This window comes from Dermochelys coriacea, chromosome 2, assembly GCF_009764565.3.
Source record: "Dermochelys coriacea isolate rDerCor1 chromosome 2, rDerCor1.pri.v4, whole genome shotgun sequence".
Taxonomy (NCBI): Eukaryota; Metazoa; Chordata; order Testudines; family Dermochelyidae; genus Dermochelys; species Dermochelys coriacea.
The window spans coordinates 62,164,728-62,181,685 of NC_050069.1; the positions used below are offsets into that span (position 1 = coordinate 62,164,728).

The window sequence follows — 16,958 nt, forward strand, 5'->3', positions numbered from 1 at the left end:
TCATCCCACTACACCATCACTCTGTAGGCTAGAGATGATGAGGGGTTTGGCAGAGCAGTGTTGCAATCCGCACGTCCATGAACTGACTCCACCTCCTAAGGTACTGCTTGGGAGTCACCTAATGTGGAATGGACAAGCACTCAAAGAAAAAGCAGTTACTAATCTTTCTGTAACTGATGTTCTTCAAGATGTGCTGCTCATGTCCATTCCATGACCCATCCTTCTGCCCCTCTGTTGGAGTAAGCCAGCAAGAAGGAACTGAGAGGGTATGGAACTGGCTGGGCTCCTAACACTCATAAGTGCGTGTCACCAAAGGGTGCTAGAGCCAGCCCAATGGATATTGCTCAGATTTTTATCTGTGGCGAATGTGTATGCAGTACACACACACACTTAATGTGGAATGGACATGAGCAACACATCTTGAAGAACAACAATTACAGAAAGGCTGCTAACCTTTTTTCTAGTCGTTGGACCCCCTTTATGCCATAGGCAGAAACTAGTGTACCTATAGAAGCTAAGTCTCTTTCAGACTTCTCACCCACATTTCCACAAAAGGTGGAGAAAGCTTTAAATTTTGGTAATAAAATATAATTTATTTTCATCAATTGTTTTAAATCATGACCATAAATTAAATATTAACAATACTCACTCAACAGTATCTGCATTATCAACACAAACAGTAAGAAGCAGAAATGTATAACTAAAATTTTAGTACACAATTGATTGGGAAAAGAAAGCAAAATGGTAGTAAGTGGAACAGCAATGACCAATTGTTTACATAAATTTTTTATCCAGTAACTCTTGAATACTGGACAAATACAGGCTATAACAACCCCTTATCACTGTTTTTAAATAGCTACTGCTGCACTGAGGTAAAAATCACATGAAGTACTTGAGTAAAAGGAATATAAGATTTGTTGTTTATGCTATGATGATGGCAGAATCATTCTAGATTCTGAGTTTTTATGTTAAAAGTTCTCTTTTATCTAATACTACATTCACACAAGCTTCAAATCTAAAACTGGAAATATCAGTAACATACTGACCAGTGTAACTTATAGAAAGAGTGCAAAAAACCTCCACTTCCCTATCTTGGTATAATAAGCATCCTGTACACAGTCTGTTTTCCCTTTTAAAGAAATCAGTTACATTACAACTTCTGCTTTTTTAACATTTCATAAAAAAAACCTATATATATAGCTCACAATATTTACATATAAGACTATTCTTACAAGAGAACATAAAATGAACATGTTAAAAGTGCAGTAGTGATTAACATTCCTTCTATGATTAAAGGCACAGCTGGTTTCAATATAGATTTATTTAACCATGTGCAGTTGACAGTCCCTGCCAACCAAAGGGTAATGTGTTTTCAGAAGAAAGTTTAGCCTGGTTTGACTGCCCAGCCATAAATCTTTTCACAGTCTCTGATGTTCCAGGTCGCAGCCAGGGGTCTGTTGCTACTGTATCAACAGAGGTGGGCCTTCTGCCACCTTTAGATAGAAACTGCTTCAAAATGTCATCAGCATCTCCCAGGGAAGTATCATCACCTGTGGAGAAGTAGAAACAGGCTTATAGTTTCCTCTTTAGCATAATCCCATCACCACAATACCACCTTGTTTTTACATTTAATGTTTATTCCTTCTACATATTTAATGATATAAAGGATGAGAGACCTGTTATCACCCAAATACAGTATTTATCAATTACATGCCTCAAATGCAGCAAGTCTGTATAGGAACAGGCCACATCTGTATTAAATTAAAGATTCAGTAGATATGAAGATACTGAAAGTCCTTTTTTAGGTCATGATGCTCTCCAACGTCCCATGGATTTTTTGAGCAATTGCTGCCTCATAAAATGCTCACTCTCACTGGATGGAACTGGGTTGCAAATACACAAGCCCTTCTCCATACCGATGGTTGACCTTGAGGACTGTTCTTGTTCTCTGAGAGTGAGCCTGCTTTTGTGGACTGGGGTCAAACACCCCATTGAAAAGTCAGTCAATGAGTCTGATACAAAAAAGGAGCATTCCAAGGTTATAAAAAAACCAAACGTGTTGACAAACACTATCTTCTTTTGCCTATATACACATACCTCTCTTCAGCCTGAGGGTGAATAAAATACTTCAGGCCTGATGCAGAATGGGTTTAACTTCCCTGCATGCAGAAGATATGTCTATATATCACCTCCCTAACTGGCTACCCGAATGTTTTATATATTTTAAGCTGGCCTTGCAACACTTTATTAGTTTAAATCACATGCTCCCTTTTCCCACAGAGATTTGCTCTTACAATCTGGTACAAGGAGTTCATTGCTATTGGTACATGGAGGGAAAAAAAGCATACTTCATGTAAGTATAAGGAATTACAACAGGTGATATTAATGTGAAAAAGCTTTATTTTAAAATGTGTGTACACATACACCAAACTGAAAATCCAGAATGTTCTAAAACAATCTACAGAGATGCTTTCTATATGGTCAGTCTTAACAGTTTATTATAACTGCTAAGTTAATTTATGGAAAATCCAGGATTCTAAAGGACACTGGCTAAAAATAATTCAAATATTAAATAAGGTTAAAAACATGCATCTATTACAGAACTTTAATTGGAAAATGTCCATGCTAATTACACATTTATTACTGTACCTGTATTTAGTATAGATGCGTATAACATACAAGATCAAGGATAGCATTACAACACTTGGAATGCAACTAACACACTCCCATCTGCCTTGATAAAGGCTATATATAATAGCCAAGGTCAGAATCTGCTCTTTCACATTTCCTCACCACTCCTGATGAGCAGCATTTTCACTTTTTAAAAAAATTGCCACGTTTTTCTTCTTGAACTAATCCCGGGGCTTTTTCCAAAATGCAGATTTTGTTTCTGTTCTGACGCACCTCCCTTCAGACAGAATGCAATCAATGGAAGAATTAAACACTAGTTTACATGAATGTGTGTTTTATTCAGTATCATTAGAAAAGTAAGTAGCAGCAGCAGAACAGGTTATTTTGAGAATTTTAGATATTAAGGAGAATGTTCAAACTCAGATCTGGTTTCTGGTATCAAGGATTTAGAGGATGTGAAGTTTCTTACTCCTTTACTACAGAAAACTGGATACTAATTAAATTGAAGTTATTTAGAGAGTGTCTCAGTTTGGTGCTTCCTTTGATTAAATATATGGAATTGGACTGGGGAGGTACTTCTATTTTGTTTTTAAACAAAGCCTCTGGTTTGACAAACATGAAAGTTAAAATTTTATTTAAGTCAGGATTTAACATATTGGAAGATATTTAACATCAAGCACAGATTCTGAGACAAAGCTAGATCATTTTAAAGATCTGATTTCGAATTAATTTTTTTTTTTTTATTTTTTAACAGCAGGAATTCCCAGAGAGTGGAAATTCCAATTTCCAAACACCTTTTTTTTTTTTTTAAATGTATGGATTCTAACTTAAAAATAACAAAAGATTCTGAACTTCCAACTTCTGTGCCCTCAGACAAGGTGATAAAAGATTCTTATTTACCTAATTTTAAAAAAGTCATTCTGAAATAATATAACTTTCAAAAACAATTTATTGAAGCAAAACCCAAACACTGTCTTACTTTCACTCACTTTTTCTTCATCTTTCTATTCCCTATTTTAATTAGGTCTAGATATTATGAGTAGGAATAATGTGAATGGTTTATTCTCCAGGTCTTAATTTCAGTTTGTATATGGCTCTTTGAAGAAGTTTATTCAGACAAGAACCAACATGTTACAGACCCTGCAATCTACAAAAACCTTCTAAGTTTTGTTTTGTCTTTTTTTTTTTAGCCAACTGAGGAATTTTAAATGGAAAATCATTTATAGTTACTTTGAGATTTCTTAACATACTAGCATTTTATCTTTAGGTGTAACTTTCTTGTAAAAAACTGTAATTAAAGATCTATGGAAATATTTTTTTTAATTAACTGTTTACCAAATGGAAGAATGGCATCTATAATGAAATATTCAAGTTTTCTACACATATAGTAGATGTAAAAGGAGGTTACTTACCTGTAACTGGAGATTCTTCAAGATGTGTGGTCCCTATCTGTATTCCACTGAGGGTTATACACACGTGCCATAAATCCAGAGCTGGAGCTTCTGACAGCAGTAGTGTCCACTGGTCCGTGCATGCACCCTCATGGTTTTGTCTGAGGTGATAAAGGGTGGAGTGAACCAACTGCACCATCAGTTCCTGCTCCACCACAAACCAGAGATCTGCAGCAGAGGGGAAGGAGGGCAGATTTGGAATACAGATAGGGACCATACATCTCGAAGAACTTGCAGTTACAGGTAAGTAACTCCCCTGTTTCTTCGAGTGATGTCCCTACTGTATTCCACTGAGGGTGATTAACAAGCAGTACCTAGGTAGGAGCAGGGGGCAAGGAAGATGATGGAACCATGGAACAGAGAACAGCCACTCTGAACAAGGCATCCATAGCAGTCTTGCACCAAGGCGTAATGGGAAAAGAAGATATGTACTGAGCTCCATGTTACTCCCTTACATATGTCTGTAAGAGCACGTCGTGAAGCACAGCTGTTGTTGATGCTTGTGCTCTCGTGGAGCAGGCCCATATCCCACAGAGCAGAGCAGAAGGCACCCTGCCCACTTCGAAATCCTCTGAATGGAAATCACTTGCCCCTTAATGTGTCCAGCTATAGTGACAGTTGAGGGGACTTCCTGAAGGGTTTCATCCTCTGCAGGTAGAAGGCCAGGGCCCTGCGGATGTCAAGGGAGTAAAGGCACCTTTCCTCCACCGAGGTGTGAGGCTTTGGAAAGAAAGAAGTTAAGTGTATAGGCTGGTTGAGATGAAAACTAGAGATAACTTTAGGGAGGAACTTGGGGTGCAAATGTAGCGAAACTCTGTCTTTATGAAATGTAGTAAACAGGCGGAGTGTCCGCCATCATGGCCCCCAGTTCGCTAACCCATCAGGCGAATGTGACAGCAACCAGGAAGGCGACCTTCAAGGAGAGGACAGAGAGAAAGAGAGAGAGAACACAAGGCCACAGGTTCAAAGGGTGACTTCGTCAGTGTCTTGAGGACAAGGCTGAGGTCCTATTGGGGAGCGATGGGCTGAAGAGGAGGGAAGGTTCGCAGGAGGCCCTTCCAAAACCTGGAAGTCAATGGGTGAGTAAAGAAAGAATGCCCCTCCAGCAGAGGATGGAAGGCACTGAGAGCAGCCACGTGGACCTTGATGGAGTTGAGAGTGAGGCCAGACATCTTTAGGGAGAGGAGGTAGTCTAGAAGAGGAATGGTCACATCCTCAGGGACAAGACCCTTCTTTCTGCTGGACCCAAGAGATGAAATGCTTCCATTTAGTCTCACAAGATCACCTTGTAGACTCCTTTCTGCTACTTGAGAAGATGTTCTTCACTGCTAACAAAAACATTCCCACTCTAATGAAGATGCCCATCCAAAACCGAAGCCCGGAGGTGAAGAGTCTGGGGATCAGGATGCTCTGGGAGAGGTGGCAGTGGAAGTAGGGGGTGCACTGACATGCAGAGAAGAAGGGGAAATCAGAACTGGGGAGGCTAGAAAGGGGCTATCAGAAATGACCGTCACTCTCTCCCACTTGACCTTGTGCAGGACTCATAGCAGAAGCGTCAGAGGAGGAAAGGCATAACTGAACTGATCCAATCAGCGGAGAACTAGGGCATCACCCTGGAAAAGGGCACCAAGCCCTCCCCTGAAGCAGTACTGGGCGCATTTGTTATTGGTTTGGGAGGTGAAGAGGTCCCTGGTAGGAGTCCCCCAGCAGTTGAAAATGCTGGTGACCATAGCACCGGGAAGCTCCCACCCATGGTCAGTCATGAACTTCCTGCTGAGAGAGTCTGTAATCATGTTTTGAGTCCCAGGAAGGTATGCTGCCGACAACAGGATCTTGTGGGCAATGCACCAATCCCAATGGTGAATTGCTTCTGTGCAGAGTGCAGGAGACCTCATGCCTCCTTGCTTGTTGATGTAGCAGATGGTGGTGTTGTCTAATATGTTGAGGATGTGACAGGAATGGACAGGAGAAACGCTCTCTTTCTCTGCACAGCCGGAAGCTCCAGGATGTTGATGTGCATCCAGGACTCTCAAGCAGTCCATGTCTCTTGAGTCATATGCTCATCCATCTGGGCCACTCCGAACAAGGCATTCATAGCAGACAATGCATCTGTGATAATTGTGTTGGAGGGGAAAGACAAAAGGAATGGTATCCCAGTACAAACCTGACTCGGATCCATCTGCCACTGGAGGGAGGAGAGGAAAGAACCTCATGGGGAACAGTGAGTAGAAAGTCCATAGAGAGTTGCATGGAAGAGTAGACTCTCTGGAGCCACAGTTGTAGGCAGCAAAAGTGAAGGCAGTCATGTAAATGCAAGCAGCCACGTGGTCAAGAAGAGAAAGGCAGGTCCTGACTGAGACAGAAGAACTGGATAGCACTCTGGAAATTAGCTCCTGCAGGGTCTGGAACCTGTCGCCTGGAGGTGAGATCGCGTTGATGCATGCCCCAATGAATTCTAGGGATTTAGTAGGATCCAAAGTTGGTTTTTCAACATTTATGCTGACCCACAGGGAGGAGAGGAGTGTGAGCAGCACAGAGGTTGAGGCTCGAGCTTCCTTTCTTGATCAGGCCATTAGCAGCCAGTCGTCGATATAAGGGAATATAAGGACACCTTGATACTAGAGATGGGCTGCCACTACCGAGACAACTTTAGGGAAGGCTCATGGAGCGTGGTGATTCTGTACTAGAAGTGACGATGACCTGCCATGAATCTCAGGAAGTATCTGTGGGTAGGATGGATATCCACATGAAAGTAAGCATCCTGCATATCGAGAGCTGTAAATCACATGCCTCTTTCTAAGGAAGGAATGACAGCTGCCAGGGTGACCATACAAAAAACTTTGGCTTTCGTATAAAGCAGTTGAGACAGCAGAGGTCTAGGATCTATTGCCACCTACCCTTCTCCTTGGGGACTAGGAAGTAGGTGAAATAGAACCTGGTCCCTGACAGGTTGAGGGAAAAGTTTCTATCACCCCCCCTTTGCACCAAGGAATCCAATTCTAGGGCAAGGATACTGTCGTGAGAGCAATCCCCGAAATGGGATCGGGGCAGGGATGTGGATGAGGTAGTGTTTTGAACTCGATCATGTAGCCATTTTGAATAACATCCAGGACCCACTTGTCTGTTGTTATCGCTCTCCAAGCTGGTAAGAAGCATGCTAGGCTCCCTCCAAAGGGGGCTGGTCGAGTGCATGGTATAAAGCATGATGGTCGGCGGCTTTCAAAGTGTACTCAGAAATAATGATTCCGTGAGAATTGGTCATGAGATGCAGAAGGTTGTGACTATGATGAACCTGAGGGACGGGGTCATTGGGTCCTCTACCATTCGCAAGGAGGCTCACAGGACTGGTGTTGGAAGAACTGGAGAGTTCTGAATCGCCAAGTCGGCAGTAGAACTTGCACTTGGGCACCAGTGTGTCGATTCCCAGCGAGTGGCTCTAGAGTCTTTGAGGGAGTGAAGGGAGTCAACAGGCTTCTGACTGAAGAGATGAGACTCATCAAAAGGAAGACCCTCAATGGTGATCTGGAACTCCCTCAGGAAACCGGACGAATGTTTCCAGGACTCTCTTCACATGACAATCCCCATAGCCATCATGCACAAAGAAGTTTCTGCTGCATCCACTGTGGCCTACAGCAATGTCCTCGCAACCAGCTTCCCTTCATCTAGAGTAGTCTGGAATCAGGCTTGATCCTGCTGGGCCAGTTTGTCTGTGAAATCCATTAGCTTGCTGTAGGCAAGGAAGTCATATTTCACGAACAGAGCCAAGTATTTTGAAATACGAAACTGGAGACTGGCAGACGAAAAGACACTGCGGTCCAGAAGGTCCAGGCATTTGCCCTCTTGATCAGCTAGGATGGAACGCAGGTGCTGCTGATGGGCCTATTCTGTCCCTGCCTGAATGATGAGAGAGTTGGGTGGTGGGTAGAGAAATTCAGGCACCTTTGGAGGCATGTAGTACCTCTTCTCTGCCTCTTTGGGGGTGGGTGTGCAAGTATATGGCGTATGCTTGACAGTCCGGGCCAGTTGAAGAATAGTCTCACTGAGTGGTAGGGTGACCTCGACCAGTACCAAGGCATGCAAGGTATCTACTAGTTGGTGTTGCTTATCTTGCACTTCCTCCAGTGGGATGTTGAGGGCACTAGCCCCCCTACGGAGCAGATCCTGGAATTGTTGGTAGTCATTCAGGGTGAGGAGGGAGTCAAGGACACCGCAGTATCCAGGGAAGACGAAGGGAAGCACTCAGGTTCCGGCAGTGCCGTCGGAGTCAGACTAAAGCGGCGCATCTTCTAACGGCAGTTTGGAATGCCTGCTCGATGATGGCTGAAGGGGGAGATGGGAGACTCTTCAAAAGCAGAGCAGAAAGGTTCCAATGGTGGATACTGCGGCCACGATCCCCAGTACGGCCATCCCAGCAGTTCCGATGGATGCTGACAAGGACCCCACAAGCAGAGTACCAATGACCCTAGTGCTATGTAAAGAGAAGATATTGCCATTGAGCTGGCGGGGCCTTGGAGTAGTCACACCAGCAGTACAGAAAGGGTGGATCCTGAGCGCCGTCCAAGTTCACCGACCCTGAGAAATCAGAGGCTGGTTCAATTAGCAATGCTGTCGGAATGTTGGAACAACAGGAGCCTCTTGGGAGTGGGCGGGAACACACCCAAAGCAGGTAAGTCTAGGGGGGGAAATGCACCCACCAAGGAGATGACATCATACAAGGGCATGGAGACCTCCCCTTAGAAGAGGCTCCGACTTGGACAATGCTGTGATGAGAAGAAACAGATGGCGCGGTCAGTCCACCCCGCCCTTTATCACCTCGGATGTAACCATGAGGCAGATCAAGGGTGCACGCGTGGACCAATAGGCACTTCTACTTTCAAGAGCTCAAGCTCCAGACGTATGGCACACGCCTATAACTCTCAGTGGAATACAATAGGGACTATCACTCAAAGAAGAAGAGGCGGTTATAGGAAGAGAGTTTCAACTGATTACTAGCTCCTTATTCAAATTGTCTTCTCTTCTCTATTCCCACTCCAATTCTTCCATTTCTCCTTGTTCCTCCCAATTCACTTGTGAGGATACTACATCTAAGTTCTAGGAAGTTCTTACAACCCTTCAGGTGTTATAGAAATAACTAAATAGCTTTTCTTGTAAAGTGGGTAATGAATGACAAAAGGGAGAGGGAAAGAAGGTGGGTAAGGTAATATGTTTTAATGGACTGACTTCCATTGGTGAAAGACAAGCTTTCCAGCTTACACAGAGCTCTTTTTCAGGTCTTGGAAACTTAGTCAGAATGTCACACCTAAATACAAGATAGAACAGATTGTTTGGCATAACTAGTTAAGACTAAGGCTGCATGTCTGTCATGGAGGACCTCATAAAAGAGCTGGTTGTAAAGAGCTATCTTGGTTTGAGTGATCATGAGCTAATTCAATTTAAACTAAATCAAAGGATAAACAAAAACAGATCTGCAACAAGGATCCCTGATTTCAAAAGAGCTAACTTTAAAAAATTAAGAGAATTATTCAGGGAAGTGGACTGGACTGAAGAATTCAAGTATCAGCTTCTGCAACTTTGACTGAAAGTAATTTCAACCTTTTTCCACATTCTATCTGAAGCCTGCATCCCAAGCAAGGAGAAAAAAATCATAAGGAAGGGTTGCAGCCCAAGCTGGATAAGCAAGCATCTCAAACAGGTGATTAAGAGAAAGCCTACGAGTAATGGAAGATGGGAGGGATTAGCAAGGAAAACAAAGCAAAGTTTAGGGATAAAGTGAGAACTACCAAAAGCCAAGCAGAGTTGCACCTTGCAAAGGGAATTAAAACCAATATTAAAGGTTCTATAGCTATACAAGTAAGAAGAAAACAAGGAAAGAAGTGGGACCGGATGAGGATGGGGTGGAGATTAAAGTTTATCTAGGCATAGCCCAACACCTAAACACATACTTTGCCTTAGTTTTTAATGACGTTAATGAAGAGTTTAGGGGTAGTGGCAGGGTGGCTAATGGCAACAAGGATATGGAGGTAGAAATTTCCACATCTGAGGTGGAAGTCATACTCAAACAGCTTCTTGAGACTAATTTGGGGGGGGCCAGATAATCTCCATTCAAGAATATTAAAGGAACTGGCACATGAAATTGCAAGTCCAATAGCAAGAATATTTAATGAATCTGTAAACTCGGGGGTGGTACCCTATGACTGGAGAACAGCTAATACAGTTCCTATTTTTAAGAAAGGGGAAAAAAGTGAAACTACAGGCCTCTTACTTTGACCTTACTTATATGCAAGGTCTTGGAACAAATTTTGAAAGAGAAAGCAGATAAGGACATAGAGGTGAACCGTAATTGGGATAAAATACAATATGGTTTTAAAGAAGGTAGATTGTACCAGACTAACCTGATCTCCCTTTTTGATCAAATAACTGATTTTTTAAGACAAAAGAAATGCAGTTAATCTAATTTACCTGGATTTCAGTTAGACATTTGATACAGTTACACATGGGAAATAATTAGTTAAATTGGAGAAAATGGGGATTAATATGAGAACTGAAAGGTGGATAAGGAACTGGTTAAAGGGGAGATTACAACAGGTCATACTGAAAGGTGAATTGTCAGGCTGGAGGGAAGTTATTAGTGTAGTTCCTCAGGAATCAGTCTTGGGACCAATTTTATTTAACATATTTATTACTAATCTTGGCACAAAAAGTGGGAGCATCCTAATAATATTTGTGGATTACACACAATTGGGAGGTATTGCTAATACCGAGGGGGATTGGAATATCATACAAGAAGATCTGGATGATCTTGTAAACTGAAGTAACAGAAATGGGATGAAATTTAACAGTGCAAAGTCATGCATTTAGGGACTAACAAGTACTTTTGCTATAATCTGGGGATTTATCAGTTGGAAGTGACAGAGGAGAAAGAGACCTGGGTGTATTGGTTGATCACAGGATATGTATGAGCCATTAATATGATATGGCCATGAAAAAAAACTAATGCAGTCCTAGGATGCATCAGACAAAGTATTTCCAGTAGAGACAGGGAAACGTTATTATCACTAAACAAGGCACGTGAGACCAGAATTGAACATGGTGTTCCAAATGAAGTCTTCCATGTTTAAAAAAGATGAATCAAACTGGAACAGGTGCAGAGAAGGGCTACTAGGTGATCTGATGAATGGAAAACCTACCTTCTGAGAGGAGACTCAAAGATCTTGGCTTGTTTAGTCTAACCAAAAGAAGACACAGAAGGGAGACATGACTGCTCTCTATAAATACAGCAGAAGGATAAATACCAGGGAGAGAGAGCACTTATTTAAGTTAAGCGCCAATGTGGACACAAGACAAATGGATAAAACTGGCCATCAACAAGTTTAGGCTTGAAATTAGGCGAAGGTTTCTAACCATAAAAGGAATGAAGTTCTGGAACTCACACAGGAAAATAATAAAAGATGAAAAACACCACAAAGCGATCATTCTATATCTGGCTTATCAGTTCTCTTCTTCAAAGGAAACCGGCACAACACTTTCAAAAGACGAGCCTGGGAGCTTAAATTCATAACTTTGCTAGACAGTAAAAATCATGGACTGAATAGACACTGGATTTATGGCTTATTACAATAATCTGTAGCACACTAACAATCCCTCTTCCACCCCCCCATCCCCAGCTGCTCTTATTCCCTACCTCCCCTTCCCTTCCTGTCCTCCCTATGACTGGAGGGGCCACTTCACCTTCAATGGTCCCTGAAAAATGTCTTAACTACTAATGCCAAACAATCTGTTCCATCTTGTATTTAGCTTTAACACTCTGCATAAGTTTCCCAGACCTGAAAAAAATCTTTGTGAAGCTTGAAAGCTTGTCTCACTTACCAACAGAAGGTGGTCCAATAAAAGATATTACCTCACCTTGACTCTCTAATATCCTGGGACCAACATGGCTACAACAATACTGCATAAAACAAAGGGGCAAGGGAAGCAGGAAAAACACACCATACAATCTAACATTTATACAGCATTAGGGTTCATTGCTCACTAAAATCCCTGAGGCAATACAAGGTCTCAACCAAAGATTGTGTTCAATTCTTGTCATGTTTAACAAGAATCTATTAAGTCACTCACATCTTTTAGCCCCTATCCCTGCTTCAAGTTCACCCAGCAAGAGTAGGAAATAGGACCAGAATAAATACGGGACAGCTCCAAAGAATCATGTAGGGAAAAACAGATTTCCCCATGCCCCCAAATGACAGTGAACAGTGTTGGGGTTTCCCCAAGACCTTTTCCACTCGGTTCCCCAAGAACTCATTTTGACTCCAGTCTTATCACTCGGGTCCCTTTATTTGGTATAGAGCAAAGCTACACTGAGTTGATCAGACTCAAGTGTACAGGGTGGGTATAAAGCATACCACACTATAAAGTTACACAGAAGCACTTTTCCTTTTAACACATCTTTACCAAGACCAACAACATATACATCTTTAACTATACATTGAATCACATGCTTCTGGATTGGCTTAGTTACTTTGCAGGTACTAATCCCTGTGCAGCATTCTCTGGCCACACATTGCGCAGGCACACGTACTCTTTACCTCATCTTACATTCCAGGCATATCTTGTCCATTCTAAATGGTACCAGTGTTCCCCTATATCTTAGCCAGTAAAGACATCCTGTCTCTAGCCTACTGATCCATTTGTCTTCTCAGTCATGCCACTAAGAAATAAGGCAAGTTACTTATGGCAAGTTACTTATATCCAGGCCTACAAAAAGAGAGACAGGGGTTGTGTGCTGCAGGGCACCTCAGTAATCTGGCTACATTCAAGCCTTCCACCTTTGATCTTGAAACTCCCTCCTACTTCTGAAAGGAGGGGAGAGCACAGACCTCTGACTCTCCAGGCCTAGACTTCTCCTTTGCTTGAGGTTGGGACTTCTCAGAAAGGACCCTATTGATACATCTCACAGGCTCCAACCAATCCAAAGCCAGAGGAAGTGGTGATGGAATGGAGTGGGAGAGGCAGCACAGGTGTTGCACCTCTCTTTCGCACTGGCCATCTTGTACTGAGTATCTAAGAAAATCTCAGGAGGGGAAACAAAGTTTCTCATTTAAAAAAATCAGGGCCCCCTGGAGGCTCCAAAGATATCTGTTTCTATAGATAAATATATTTTGAAAAAAAGACCAAGTCTGGTCACTTACTCACTCTGACCATCACTTTATAAAAGTGATGGTCAAAATAATTGAGTCCAGAAACTGGTGATGAAAAAACTAACCTATTAAGAAAAAATACAGAAGTTTGGAAAAAGGATTTCAATATCTGATTACTCTATATTAAATTCCCAGGAAAAACACTCTGGCAGTAAAGCTTATACAGTTACTCATTTTTGTTAATTAATAACAAATAGCAATTGATAGCCCTTCTTTAGCAAATTTTCTTCTTGTTCTGTTATTTCTAACTATTACATGGAATCAAAAAGTTTTACTTTGAAGAAAACATTGTTACTACCTACTCTAGACTTAGCTGCATCTCCAGGGAAATGAAGCGATCCATTATATCTCCCTAACAAGGGAAGAACTGATGTGCTAACAGCAAAAGGAATGACAACTTACCTTACTGTAACCATGGTTACCTGTTTCCTTGGAAGTGGGTAGTAGGAGTCCTACTTAAACAATGACTGCAGGACATCTCTACCAAAGTGGGCATCCAAGCTGGAAGCCTCTACCAAAAAGTTGTATTTTGAAAAGGTGTGGACCAAGCTCCACACAGCTGCCCTACAGATTTCAGAAATAGAGACATTCTTCAAAACAGGTGGCAGAAGCTGTCTTAGCTCTAGTGGTATGAGCTCTAAAGTGGGCAGGTAGTTCTAACATAAATCACTCACATCCTGCTCTTACACAGTTGGAAATTCATTTTCATAATCTCTCTGAGGAAAATGCCTCACCCGTAATCCTTTCAGCAAAGGCAATAAACAGTTTCAGTGTGTTCCTGAACAATTTAATCCGGTTAAGATAGTATGTCAATGCCCTTATTACCTCAAGTATGAAGTTTTCCTTCCCCCAGGGTTGAGAGAGAATTGAGGAAGAAAACCAGGAGATGAATAAATTGATTAATTTGGAACTCAGAAAACTCTGGTCAGGAACTTGGGATGAGAGATGAGAGTAACCCTATCCTTATGAAACATTGTATAAAGGGTACCCATCGTGAATGTGCGAATATCTTCTACCTCCTCTGAGCTGATGTAACAGCTAATAAAACAGCAATCTTCATGGAAAGGTGATATAGGGAACAGGATACTAATGGCTCAAAATAGGGAGGAGGCCAATCGATGCTGTTAATATTATATTGAGGTCTCAAAAGGAAAGGGGCTCCTAAACAGAGGGAAAAATTTATTATGGACCATAGGGAACCCTGTCACTATAGGATTGGAAAATATGGAATGACCTTATATAGGAGGGTAATATGCATATATTGCTGCTAGATGAACCCTTATGGAGCTGACAGAAATTCCAGATTGCTTAAGGGCTAGTAGATGCTGAAATAGGTGATGTCAAAGGAGAGAGCTGATGCTGAGATGCCTAAACAAAAAACTTCTCCTTGGCTTTTTTTAAGTCTATTTGAGGCTTTCTTGCTTTGGAGTAGAATTTTGGCTGGACTGCTTTTGGTAGATGTCACCCACCTGGCATCCAGGCTGCCGGATGTAACAGATTGGGGTCCAGGTGCAGGATGTGACCATTGTTGACTGGGGAAGGCTGTCGGGCAGAGCAGGCAAAGCGTTTGGGGCTTACGTTGAGAGGCTCACCAGATCTGAATTCCAAACTGTCTGGCCAATGCTGCAGCTCTTTCAGTTTCCTCAGGACCCTCAGCAGCATGGGAATCAGGGGGAAGGCATGCATCAGTCCTGGTATCCAGGGGATGAGAAAGGCATCTGACAGGGAGCCAGGACTGGAGCCCCCTCTGGCGCAGAACACTTGACATTTCTTGTTCTGGTCTGTGGCAAATAGCTCTACTGATAGATAACCCCACCTGAGAAAAATATGCAGCAACACTGCATCCTTGATCAACTCCTCCTGGCTATCTGAACTGTCTACTGAAGCAAATGGCTACAGAGTTCTGAATGACTGGCAGATGAAGGGCCAGTGGTATGATCTGGAGATGAATATACCAATTCCGAAGTCAAACAGCTCGTGACAGAGCAGAGATGACCTGGCTCCTCTCTGTCTACTGATAAAATGCATAAAACTGTGCTGTGTCTGTCTGTCTGCACCTGGACTGTGGATCCTGGAGTAAAAGCAGAAATGTTTTATACCTCAGGTGGATGGCTCTCCACTCTAGGCATTTATGTATAGGTGAGATTCCTGAAGGAAACACATACCCTGAATTTAAAGATTGTCAGTGAGCTCTCCCAACCGGTTTGGAGACATCTGTCACCAGAGTTTTGGTAGGTCGAGATGCAGAAAAGGGTACTCTCTTGCACACTTGATGAGGGTCTTTCCATCAGTTTCACAAGGAGAGGCTGCTTTAAGGGACCATGACCACCATGTTCATTTGGTGCCTCGTGGGTAGATACGCTAATTTCAACCACCCTGGAATGGAAGATTGGTGAAGTCTGGCATGTGTCCCAGAAATCCGAGGCATGCTCTTACTGATATCTTTGGCTGAGCTTGAAGTTGGTTGAAACCACTCTGGGTATCCCAAATGCTCATGGTCAGGACTATCTTCTCATCACCACAGATGTGTGCCACTGTACTAGATGCATCTAGAGCTGAATGTAGGGAAATGCAGGCCATCAGCTGCTTTTGTTCATTATAGATTCTAACTCTTCCTCATATTCCAAAGGAAACCTCTTTGTAAATTGAGGCAGCTTGTCCCAGTGGAAGTAACTGTACTTTGTGAGAAGTACTTCATTATTAGCTACTCTCATTTGGAGGCTGGGAGATAAGTAGATTTTACAGCCAAATCAGACCAACCTTTCAGTATCCTTCTCACTAGTTGTTGGCTTGAGAGACCCTTGTTGTTTGGACTTCTCCTGGACAGCATCTACAACCAGAGATCCTGGCACTGGGTGAGGCAGAAATACTCAAATCCATTAGAAGGGACTTGGTACCTTCAGTCTGCATACTTGGATGAGGATGCTGGAGTCTGCCATAGATCTTTTGCAGGTTGTAACACTATCAGCCCCTCACTTATACTGTAAACTGGAGCAGACATCAAAGAGTTTATTGCTTAATTGAGAAAAGGTGAGGAAATTGCAGCCAGGATTAGTTTTTCTCCCTCCACTGCTTAATCTGTGTCACTCTCCATTCCTACCTCTCTAATATCTGAGATTGCAATACTTGACTGACTAGCAAAGTCTATACTGGGCTTTTGGGAGAAGGGGATGTAGCCCTGGAAGTGGGGGGGGCAGTAGCCGCAGGCTTATGTGAATGAGGTTGCACCCCAGGACCCCCAATAGGCCCAGGCTGATAGACATATGGGTAATGGAATGCTGGACACAGAGGAAGATACCAAGAGGCCTGTCTACTATGAAATCCATGTCTTTTCCGACTCAGAGAGCAATCCCTAGAGTCCTTCCCAGATTCCCATTGGGATCCCCATGGAGAGGAAGGAGGGTGAGTAGGAGAGAAGTCCCTATTGTGCACCAACAGGGAGGATTAGAGGTGAGGCAATCCCTTCAGGTGTATGAGCATGCTAATATCCCCTCTACTTGAGTAGGGGATGGCACTGGTAGGAGTTCCTAGCATATTAACTGATAAAAAGGCTTTCTTTTAAATGCCAATGGACAAAATAAAAGTAATTATTTATACCAGAGGTTCAAAAACATTTCTTATTGTGTATCCCCTTCCATATCTACCAGCTGCCCACACACCCCTGCCCTTCTCATTGCTGATA

At 42.6% G+C, this 16,958-nt stretch overlaps 1 protein-coding gene across 16 annotated transcripts in view; it reads right to left on the reverse strand.

Annotated features, from left to right (window-relative positions):
* Positions 1 to 572: 572 nt before the first annotated feature.
* Positions 573 to 16,958, reverse strand: part of CSPP1 (centrosome and spindle pole associated protein 1) — a 178,969-nt gene continuing 162,583 nt past the window's right edge. For 12 of the 16 annotated variants that reach the window (XM_043507755.1, XM_043507756.1, XM_043507760.1 and 9 more), the window contains 2 exons: positions 4,044 to 4,250; positions 573 to 1,550 (listed from right to left, as the gene is read on the reverse strand). In XM_043507755.1, the coding sequence (XP_043363690.1) occupies positions 1,324 to 1,550; positions 4,044 to 4,250 (434 nt within the window). In that variant the 3' untranslated portion in view covers positions 573 to 1,323. Of the gene's footprint in view, positions 1,551 to 4,043; positions 4,251 to 13,678; positions 13,841 to 16,958 lie in introns of those variants that run through there. The other 4 variants (XM_043507766.1, XM_043507765.1, XM_043507764.1 and 1 more) reach the window with 2 other exon arrangements.